The sequence below is a fragment of the Chelmon rostratus genome, chromosome 20 (assembly GCF_017976325.1).
Source record: "Chelmon rostratus isolate fCheRos1 chromosome 20, fCheRos1.pri, whole genome shotgun sequence".
In the NCBI taxonomy this organism is placed as follows: Eukaryota; Metazoa; Chordata; class Actinopteri; order Chaetodontiformes; family Chaetodontidae; genus Chelmon; species Chelmon rostratus.
Window position 1 is genome coordinate 635,655 of NC_055677.1, and position 11,171 is coordinate 646,825.

The 11,171-nt window shown below is 46.1% G+C and overlaps 2 protein-coding genes across 4 annotated transcripts in view; both read left to right on the top strand.

The window, feature by feature from the left end:
• The first annotated feature begins 358 nt into the window (after positions 1-358).
• Positions 359-9,225, top strand: LOC121623624 (protein NLRC3-like). The gene is made up of 5 exons (XM_041960973.1): positions 359-484; positions 931-1,071; positions 5,079-5,198; positions 5,865-6,100; positions 7,367-9,225. Exons 2-5 carry the CDS (start codon positions 950-952, stop codon positions 9,223-9,225), a joined length of 2,337 nt encoding a protein of 778 aa, XP_041816907.1. The 5' UTR covers positions 359-484; positions 931-949.
• The window catches only part of LOC121623616 (NACHT, LRR and PYD domains-containing protein 3-like), a 377,011-nt gene continuing 366,359 nt past the window's right edge, over positions 520-11,171 (top strand). For 2 of the 3 annotated variants that reach the window (XM_041960959.1, XM_041960961.1), the window contains exon 1: positions 521-578. The gene's annotated coding sequence lies outside the window, so the exon portion shown is untranslated. Of the gene's footprint in view, positions 579-11,171 lie in introns of all 3 variants that reach the window. The other variant, XM_041960960.1, reaches the window with a different exon arrangement.

Sequence of the window (11,171 nt, forward strand, 5' to 3'; positions counted from 1 at the left end):
AATAAATGCTCATTAATTATTTTCAGGAGCCGCATCACAGGGATGAAGGAGCCACATGCGGCTCCGGAGCCGCGGGTTACCGACCCCTGATCTAGTGGATGCAACCCCACGGTACTTTCTATGCGCCTTATAATGCGGTGCGCCCTATATATGAAAAAAGTTTTAAAATAGGCCATTCATTGAGGGTGCGCCTTATAATCCGGTGCGCCTTATAGTGCGGAAAATACGGTACAACAAAACCCATTTTAATTCAGTCTGTTCATGAACACATCAGGTTAAACAGCTGATCTGTGAGCAGCGCACACACACACACACACACAGATAAACTGACTTCCTGTAAATGATGAGGGGAGGAGCAACACTGATCATGTGACCCAGGCTCATGAGAACAGGGAGGGAATCCTGAAAGAGAAACTAAAGTCAGAGAGTTCAGACTCCATCTTGAGTGAACAGAGCAGACGGAGGAGAAGTGAAGCTGAAGCAGGTGAGTGTTAATCCAACATTTCATGACTTTACTGTTAAAGTGTGAGTCAGTTTCCTTCCTGTGGACTGTAGAGGACACAAATGTTAGACTGTGTGTGAGAGAGAGACCATGTATGACCATGTATTAATCACATTGTGGGGACTCGCCGTCTTCATCGGGACAAAACAGAAGTCCCTGTAATGTAAATCATTATCTTTTAGGGTGAAGACTTTGGTAAAGTTTGGGTTTAGGCAAGCAGTGGTCATGGTGATGGTTAGGATTAGTCTCCAGGAAATGAATATAAGTCGTTTTAATGTCCCCAGAAATTAAGGAAACATGAGTGTGTGTGTGTGTTTGTGTGTGTGTGTGTGTGTGTGTGTTTGTGTGTGTTACTTCCTGTTCTCCCAGTCTTGTTTCCTGATTGTTGTGTTCTGAGCTCACCATCAGCGTCACTGTTTTACTCTCAGACTGACCTCAGATCAGAAGATGATGGAGGAAGAGGAGGACAGAGCCAAGTCTTCAGCATCCAGCTGTCTGTCTATGAAGAGTGACCGGTCCAAAGGTGAACCTCCAGCCTTCAGCCAAGAACCTGGACCCTCAGACACAAAGTGAGAGAACTGCTATTAACTCATTTCTACGACTCACTTTCAGTGACTTCTGTCAGCGCCATGTTTTCACTGTTTTCATTGTTTTCATTGTTTTCATTGTTTTCATTGTTTTCATTAGTGGCACGAGGCAACGCAAGAGCGTAGCTCGTCCCGCAGCTTTGAGAAAACCCTCGCAAACTATATATCAAAACGTGCAGCTCAATCGGGAATGGTGTGCTATGACTTTTATAGCTCTTTTGTTAATAATTTGCAAAGTTATTCACAAAAAACTGCGAAGAATTTCCCATAAGAAATGAATGGGGAAATTTACTCATATTTCAGCCTGCTTCGCCATACTTTCTCCTAGAGACTTCATTCAAACTTTAAAACGTAGACAATTTTGTCGGTCGAAATGAGCCTCGGCACATTTTTTGATATCTCTTACGGTTTTCGAGCTAATGCCATCTGAAGACCATAACGTTTCTCAAAAAATCCCCCTAGAGTGGATGACATCATCACTTAGAGTGAAAGAGCCAGTGAGAAATCGCCTGAAATTTTTTTCTAAAATTTCCGTAAAATCCAAACAGTGAATAGGAGACACATAATTTTTGGATCTTTTTTTAGACAAACCTTTCTTCTCTCGTCAAAGTTCAGTTTTAAAGGGTTAGCTCCCACCAAATTTATATAAAGAGGGATCTTGTACCAGCTGCCCTGCTCTGCTGCTCCATTTAAACCCATACAATCTCCTGTTTTCTGAGTCGCAGCCTGCCGGAGTGTGTCTTTTTAAATCGACCATTTAGTCATTTTTCTAATGAATATCTGCACATAAAACACACGTACATCTGGCCCAGACTTGTCCGCATCTCACAGTGTTATCGGTTTTTTGATAGCAGCTGCGGTTTTGTCACAATCACAAGTTGTTCGGAAGAAACCGACAGCGAAAAAGTGGCTGTTCAGGAACAGGTAAAAAGTGGGAGAGATAGAGAGGTAATTATCAGCAGGTGGGGCAGAAGTTAGACATGCACACACATACACATTCAGACACACATATACCAGACACATCTCCATGTGGGAACTGGTTGGGCTGCTTGTTCAAAATACTTGGGACAATTTGATAAATTTGTAGTTCAAGCAGACACACACACACACACAAACAGACGAAGACACACACAGACACAGTCACACACAAATACAGTTAAATACACACAGACAGCCTCATATACATAGACAGGCGCAACGCCATTAGCTCTATTAGCGCTGTTAGCATTAGCGCCTTTAGCTCTGCTAGCTCTATTAGAAAAGTTAGCACCGGTAGCTCTGTTTGCACCATTAGCTCTGTTAGCGTTAGCGCCGTTAGCTCTATTAGCGCCCTTAGCTGTTAGCTCCGTTAGTGTTAGCTCTGTTAGCTCCGTTAGCGCCGTTAGCTCTGTTCGTAAAAGGAAACTTTGGATGATAATAGAGATGGTTCATTTCCATTAAATTCATTCATTTTTATTGATTCAGTTAATAAGACCAGCAGCCCCCTCGTTCCACTGTCAAAATTTCGGCAGCGCCGGAATTGTCTACTTGTTTTTATTGTTTTCATTTTGTGGTTTTATATTAAAAATGTTGCTAAAATGTATTTTTAAATTTAACAAACGTTTTGTGACATGAAGAGAAATCATTGGAGGCGTCTTCATCTTAGAATGTGTGACAGCTGTCAGTCACAGAGAAAAGCTCTGATCTAATCTAAGAGGACTAATGCAGACTTTTAAAGCTCCTCATTATGGACAGGAGCAGCAGTTTGTGTTTTTCCATCCATCCATCCATTCTCTTCCGCTTATCCGGGGCCGGGTCGCGGGGGCAGCAGTCTAAGCAGGGAGGCCCAGACTTCCCTCTCCCCAGACACTTCCTCCAGCTCTTCCGGGGGGACCCCGAGGCGTTCCCAGGCCAGCCGAGTGACATAGTCCCTCCAGCGTGTCCTGGGTCTTCCCCGGGGCCTCTTCCCGGTGGGACATGCCCGGAACACCCTCCCAGGAAGGCGTCCAGGAGGCATCCGTTGAAGATGCCCGAGCCACCTCAGCTGGCTCCTCTCGACGTGGAGGAGCAGCGGCTCTACTCTGAGCTCCTCCCGAGTGACAGAGCTCCTCACCCTATCTCTAAGGGAGCGCCCCGCCACCCTGCGGAGGAAACTCATTTCAGCCGCTTGTATCCGAGATCTCGTTCTTTCGGTCATGACCCAAAGTTCATGACCATAGGTGAGGGTAGGAACGTAGATTGACCGGTAAATCGAGAGCTTTGCCTTTCGGCTCAGCTCCTTCTTCACCACGACGGACCGGTACAACGACCGCATTACTGCTGCTGCCGCACCGATCCGCCTGTCAATCTCACGCTCCATCCTTGCCTCACTCGTGAACAAGACCCCAAGATACTTGAACTCCTCCACTTGAGGCAGGAGCTCTCTTCCAACCCAGAGGGGACAAGCCACCCTTTTCCGGTCGAGAACCATGGCCTTGGACTTGGAGGTGCTGATTCTCATCCCAGCCGCTTCACACTCGGCTGCAAACTGCCCCAACACATGCTGGAGGTCCTGGTTCGAAGAAGCCAACAGGACAACATCATCCGCAAAAAGCAGAGATGAGATCCTGTGGTCCCCAAACCAGATTCCCTCCGGCCCTTGGCTGCGCCTAGAAATTCTGTCCATAAAAATAATGAACAGAACCGGTGACAAAGGGCAGCCCTGCCGGAGTCCAACATGCACTGGGAACAAGTCTGACTTACTGTCGGCAATGCGAACCAAGCTCCTGCTCCGGTCATACAGAGACCGGACGGCCCGTAGCAAAGGGCCCCGGACTCCATACTCCCGAAGCACCTCCCACAGAATGCCACGAGGGACACGGTCGAATGCCTTCTCCAAGTCCACAAAACACATGTGGACTGGTTGGGCAAACTCCCATGAACCCTCGAGCACCCTGCGGAGGGCGTAGAGCTGGTCCAGTGTTCCACGACCAGGACGAAAACCGCATTGTTCCTCCTGAATCCGAGGTTCGACTATCGGCCGAATTCTCCTCTCCAGTACCCTGGAATAGACTTTACCAGGGAGGCTGAGGAGTGTGATCCCCCTGTAGTTGGAGCACACCCTCCGGTCCCCCTTTTTGAATAGAGGGACCACCACCCTGGTCTGCCAGTCCAGGGGCACTGTCCCCAACTGCCACGCGATGTTGCAAAGGCGTGTCAACCAAGACAGCCCTACAACATCCAGAGACTTGAGGTACTCAGGGCGGATCTCATCCACCCCCGGGGCCTTGCCACCAAGGAGCTTCCGAACTACCTCGGTGACCTCAGCCTGAGTGATGGATGAGCCAGCCTCTGGGTCCCCAGCCCCTGCTTCCTCTACGGAAGGCGTGGCAATGGGATTGAGGAGATCCTCAAAGTACTCTTTCCACTGCCCGACAATATCCCCAGTCGAGGTCAACAGCTCCCCACCTCCACTGTAAACAGTGTTGGCAGGGTACTGCTTCCCCCTTCTGAGGTGCCGGACGGTTTGCCAGAATATCTTTGTGGCCAACCGATAATCCTCCTCCATGGCCTCCCCGAACTTTTCCCATACCCGAGTTTTTGCTTCAACAACTGCCCGTGCCGCAGCACGCTTGGCCTGCCGGTACCTGTCAGCTGCCTCAGGAGTCCCACAAACCAACCAGGCTCGATAGGACTCCTTCTTCAGCTTGACGGCATCCCTTACTTCTGGTGTCCACCACCGGGTTCGGGGATTGCCGCCACGGCAGGCACCAGAGACCTTACGGCCACGGCTCCGAACAGCTGCGTCAACAATGGAGGTGGAGAACATGGTCCATTCGGACTCAATGTCTCCAACCTCCCTCGGGATTTGGTCAAAGCTCTCCCGGAGGTGCGAGTTGAAAACTCCTCTGACAGAGGGTTCCGCCAGACGTTCCCAACAAACTGTGTTTTTAGAGCTTCATAAATGGTTTTCATCAGAGAATTGATCAAGGATTCATGTGATAGAAATAAAAACATGTTGGTGTTTGCAGAGTTCAGTACAGCAGACAGAGAGCAGAGTCTCCAGCATCCAGCTGTCTGTCTATGAAGAGTGACCGGTCCAAAGATTATCCTCCAGACTTCAGCCATGAACCTGGACCCTCAGACACAAAGTGAGACTCTGTTTTTACTGTAAACTGACCTGATGGGAGATGATGCATTGAGGATGAAGATCAAATATCTAGATTTCTATTCATGATGCAGAACTTTTGGTGCAGAAAGTGTTTCAAACTCAGATCGACCTTATTTTATTTCTGCAGTAAAACTGTTGAGAAGCTTCATTTCAGCATTTACACCTCAGGAACATTCATATATTTCTGCCCTCACATTGAAGCTGCTGTGAACATTTGCAACGATTCAGAATGTGAAAGAATCTGCTTCACATGTGAAATTCACTTTCTCATATTTGATCTGAGAATCATTTATTGGTTTGACTCTTCATCAGATCAGCTGTTATGACCAGATGCATGTTAAATCACTTTGTATCATAATTGTACAACATGTGATAAAAAGTGATTTGTAGAAGAGCTTTGCTCACCGTGATCAACACTTTGAATCATTAGTAAGTGAACCTTTGAGTTCAGACTCTCTCCATCAGATATTGTTCCTAAAGGTCAGGAACAAACATCCATGGACAGAACTTGTGTAAAAGTCATCAGTGCACGAGAAAGAGACACTTCTAATGTCAGTTTAAAGTGAACTAACACAGCGTCGCACAAATCTTCACATTTTCAACAACCATCAGTGATTGAGTTTAGTTATAAAGAAATGTCTTTCAGAGAGAGGAAGAGGAGTCATGTTTCTGTGGAGGAGCAGCCGTCCTGCTGTGTTTTGTGTCAGGATGTCCTGAGGGATCCAGTCTCTACCAGCTGTGGACACTGGTTCTGCAGACAGTGCACCACCTCATACTGGGACCAGTCTGCTTCATCAGGAGACTCCTCCTGTCCCCAGTGTGGAGACAGATCCAGAACGAGAGCTGGACTGCAGACAGCCAGTCAGACCTGCACTGTGCAAAGTAAGACTGTCCACCCACACATGTTGAAACTGTGACCTTCTACAATTCATGACATTTATTTTACAATGAGAGCATTCAACACAAAAACTGCAGGAACCATGTGACAACATCATCTTCATCAAATACGCTGAACTGCTCCAAGTGCTACATTTAGTTTCTGAGTTTTCAGGCTGACGGCTTGAACATTGGACCACTTTCACACCAAAGTGATCAGGTGTATGCAGGGTTTGTAAATGCAGCTAAACATGCATTCAGACTCAGGAATGAACTGGAAACACATGGCGGTTTCTTTAAAATCTTTCCCGAGATGATGATGATGAAATAGAAATGGAGTGCCACCAGTTGCCAGTTGTGTCTGATGTCAGGCAATATTTACATACTAATGTCTGGAGCTTCATCATCATCACATCAGAAAAGCAGCAAAAGTGATCGTCCACCTGGGCGTCACGTTTCCACTGCTGCCGATCGGAGCCGGAGCCCATAAATACACCCAACGACTGCAGAGTCGTTTGAACTGGGAATGGATGCTGATTGAACCCTTTCACACTGAAGACAAAGCCAGATGTTCGTGGCTCTTAGTGGGTTTTTGTCCAGTGTGAAAGAGGCTTCAGTGAAACACTAATATGGTTCTGGCTTCAACAAGTAGACGGTGACCAGATTAGACTGCTGGGAGTTGCTTCGATATGCTGCTGAGTTAAATGATTCATGGCCCTTTTCTTAGAAAAGTGACAAATTCACACAATCTCAACTGAGAAACCACAGTCAGTCAGTCAAATATGGAGCTCAGTGGAGGAGAATGAGGTGTAGCAGTGCAGCAGAACTCTCCACCCCGACTCTGAAGGGTGGGTTAGCTGAAGGTGTCAGGTCACATTCTGAGAGGAGAAAGTCTGTCTGTTGAATCTCAGGTGAAGTTCAGGTGAGTCTCTTGGTCTTGGTGTCGTAAAGTCTACCACTGAATGAGCTGCTGTGCTGAGACGTCGGTCGTCCTCGAGCAGGGAGTTTTATACAGACGGACTGGGCTGTGTGGTCTGAACATGTGCTGGATGGAGGATGACCCTGAGCCATTGGCAGCACAGTAGGCGAGGACCAGAGTCTTGAATTCAGCACCACCACAAGTAGCTGGTTCAGGGTTCAGAGGAGCGGTGTAGTGTGGGAGAACTCCGGTGGGTTGAAGACCAGCTGGACTGCCTTTCCTATTGATAATGAAAATAATCTTCAGATTGACAGATTTTCTTTGTTTTGACTCATTTTTCTCTGTTTTCTTAGTGACTGATGATCTTCAGCAGGTTTCAGATGAACATAAGATCAGTCTGAGGAGGAGATGTGAATGTGTGACTGAAGGAAGTGATGAAACAGGAAGTGGAACCCTCCTCAACAGGATCTACACTGAGCTCTACATCACAGAGGGACAGAGTGAAGAGGTTAATACCCAACATGAGGTGAGGCAGCTTGAGACATCTTCCAAGATGGAGACCCTCCATGAGACTCCAATCAAGTGCCAGGACATCTTTAAAGCCTCACCTGACCAGCAGAGACACATCAGAGTCGTTCTGACGAACGGCGTCGCTGGCGTTGGAAAAACCTTCTCAGTGCAGAAGTTCAGTCTGGACTGGGCAGAGGGCTTGGAAAACCAAGACGTCAGCCTGGTGGTTCTGCTTTCGTTCAGGGAGCTGAACTTGATCAAAGATGAGCAGTACAGTCTTCTGACGCTGCTCCGTGTTTTCCATCCAACATTACAGAAGGTGACAGCAGAGAAGCTCGCTGTCTGTAAGCTTTTGTTCATCTTTGACGGCCTGGATGAAAGCAGACTTTCACTGGATTTCCACAACAATGAGGTTTTGTCTGATGTCTCACAGAAGTCATCAGTCAACGTGCTGTTGACAAACCTCATCAAGGGGAATCTGCTTCCCTCTGCTCTCGTCTGGATCACTTCCAGACCCGTGGCGGCCAATCAGATCCCTCCTACATGTGTTGACAGGGTAACAGAAGTACGAGGCTTCACCGATGCCCAGAAGGAGGAGTACTTCAGGAGGAGATTCAGTGATGAAGATCTGTCCAGCAGAATCATCTCACACATCAAGACCTCCAGGAGCCTCCACATCATGTGTCAAATCCCAGTCTTCTGCTGGATCACTGCTACAGTTCTGGACCACATGTTGACTACAGACCAGAGAGGAGAGCTGCCCAAGACCCTGACTGACATGTACTCCCACTTCCTGCTGGTTCAGACAAAGAGGAAGAAGCAGAAGTATGATGAGGGACATGAGACGAGTCCACAGGAGCTGATGGAGGCTGACAGGGAAGTCCTTCTGAAGCTGGGGAGGCTGGCGTTTAAACATCTGGAGAAAGGAAACATCATGTTCTACCAAGAAGACCTGGAGCAGTGTGGTCTTGATGTCACTGAAGCCATGGTTTACTCTGGAGTTTGTACAGAAATCTTCAAAAGAGAGTGTGTGATCTTCCAGAAAACAGTTTACTGCTTTGTTCATCTGAGCATTCAGGAGTTTCTGGCTGCAGTCTACATGTTCCACTGTTACACCAGCAGGAACACAAAGGTACTGAAGGCTTTCCTAAAAGACTGGAAACCCAGTGACTCAAAACCAAGTTCTTTTTTGAAGAACATTAAATATTTTGGAAACATTAATAGCCACCACCCATCCCTGGATGTCTTTCTAAGGAGCAACATGGAGAAATCTCTTGAAAGTAAAAATGGTCACCTGGACCTGTTTGTTCGCTTCCTTCATGGCCTCTCTCTGGAGTCCAACCAGAGACTCTTAGGAGGCCTGCTGGGTCAAACAGACAACAGTCCAGAGATCATCCAGAGAGCCATCAACAACCTGAAGGAGATGAACAGTGATCATATCTCTCCTGACAGAAGCATCAACATCTTCCACTGTCTGATGGAGATGAACGACCGCTCAGTACATCAGGAGATCCAAGAGTTCCTGAAGTCAGAGAACAGATCAGAGAAGAAACTCTCTGTGTTCCAGTGCTCAGCTCTGGCCTACATGCTGCAGATGTCAGAGGAGGTTCTGGATGAGTTGGACCTGAAGAAGTACAACACAACACTGGAGGGACGACGGAGACTGATTCCAGCTGTGAGGAACTGCAGAATGGCTGTGTAAGTCCAGATGTGATTATCAACACTGTTCAGAAACGTAAAGCTGAAGCCATCAGTGTTAAAGATACACACTTTACACACATAACTTCACACTATAAGAGTTTAACCCTGATTCCAAACAAGTCAGAACACTTTTTAAAACGTAAATAAAACAGAATGCAGTGATCTGCAAATTATTTTCTAATTTTATTAAATTAAATACAAAGACAAGATATTTAATGTTCAAACCAATGAACTTGTTTCTCACAACAGTAACTGTAGAGGTAACATATGCAGAGAAAACAGCAGCACACGTTTCCACTGTGATTTTGACTGAATTAGCAGCCACAGTCTTTGTGTATGGAGCTCCTGATTGACTCAGACAGCAGCTCATGACACAGTCAGCTCCTGGGACGCCTCCAGGTTCATTCTGCCAGTGAAGGAGAGCTCAGCAGGTTCAGTTCAGTGGAGGATCTCCATCATCAACCAGCTCAGTTATAGTCTTTGTTCCACAACATTCACTGCAGCCAGCTGAACTCCACTTGATACAACTATCACCCAGAAAATTATAACAATACAATCTTTAGTCATTATTACAACAAAAATGTTGATACGCTGTGTGAAACATGAACAGAATGCTGATCCTTTCTGACAGAAACTCACCTGAAAACAGCACAAAGTCAATATATTTACTGTCTGAGCTCATCAGTTCATTGATTTCTGTAAATATCTGCTGATTCTGAATCTGATGCAGCAACACGTTTCAAATCAGTTGTGACAGGAGCAACTAAAGACTGGGAAAGATGTGGAACGCTCCAAAAACACCTGTTTGGATCATTCCACAGGTAAACAGGTTGATTGGTAACAGGTGAGAGTATCATGATTGAAAGGCTCAGTGGTTCACAGCGAGGATGGAGCGACAGGATTGGATAAAGAGATTAATACCTGGACTCAGGAACACTTCAGGAAACTGTTGTCAGGAATCAGTTTGATTGGAAATGATTGATTCTGGTTTGATTGATGTTTCTCACGGAGTTCAGACCTTTTGAATCAGGGTTGTCTGATATTAATGAAATAGGAGTCATTAAATTAATTTCATGGCGGATGAAAAGCAGATGGAGAGACACAAGATGTAACAAAGATTCACAAAATACACAGACACATGACTGAGGTAAATACATGTGACTGCAGTTAATAAAGTTCAACAAACACAAATCACAGCAGCCTGTCCATCAAACTATGACACATATTTACATTAGAGACATTTTGTCTGAAGCTGAAATTTGTTGTTTATTATGTTGCTCAAGGAAAGTTTGACATGTGGACAAGAGGAGCTTCAAACCACAAACCTGGTGATCAATGGCTGAGCAGCTGAGGCTGACCAACCGACAGCATGTTCAGTTTTATGTTCTCTGTCATCACAGACTTACAGACTGTCGACTCTCAGAGACTCACTGTGAAGTCGTGGCCTCAGCTCTGAAGTCCAACCCCTCCCATCTGAGAGAGCTGGACCTGAGCTACAACGGGCTGCAGGATTCAGGAGTGAAGCTGCTGTCTGCTGGACTGGAGAGTCCACACTGTAGACTGGAGACTCTGAGGTCAGTTCTTGTTTTTTTTGTTCTTGTCCAGTGTTTATCGACCAAATTTAAATCCATTCCAGGTGTTTTAAGTTTCCGTCAGTTCTCTTGTTTTCTGGGTTTGTCTCACTTTGTGTTCTGACTCAACCAGTAAACAGGAGCATAAATAATAAACTATATTAATACAAGAAGGCAGCAGGACACATTTAAGATGACGAGAAGATCCGTCTCACTTTGCTCAGTGCACATTTGATCCAGTCATAGAGATGATTGAGGATGAAGCTCACAGTCAGTCAGCTGTGTGTCGATGCAGACGAGTTGATGAGTTTTGTATTTACTGAAATTATGTCCTAAAGTCTTATTTACTTCATATTGGCATATTTAAGTTCTATAG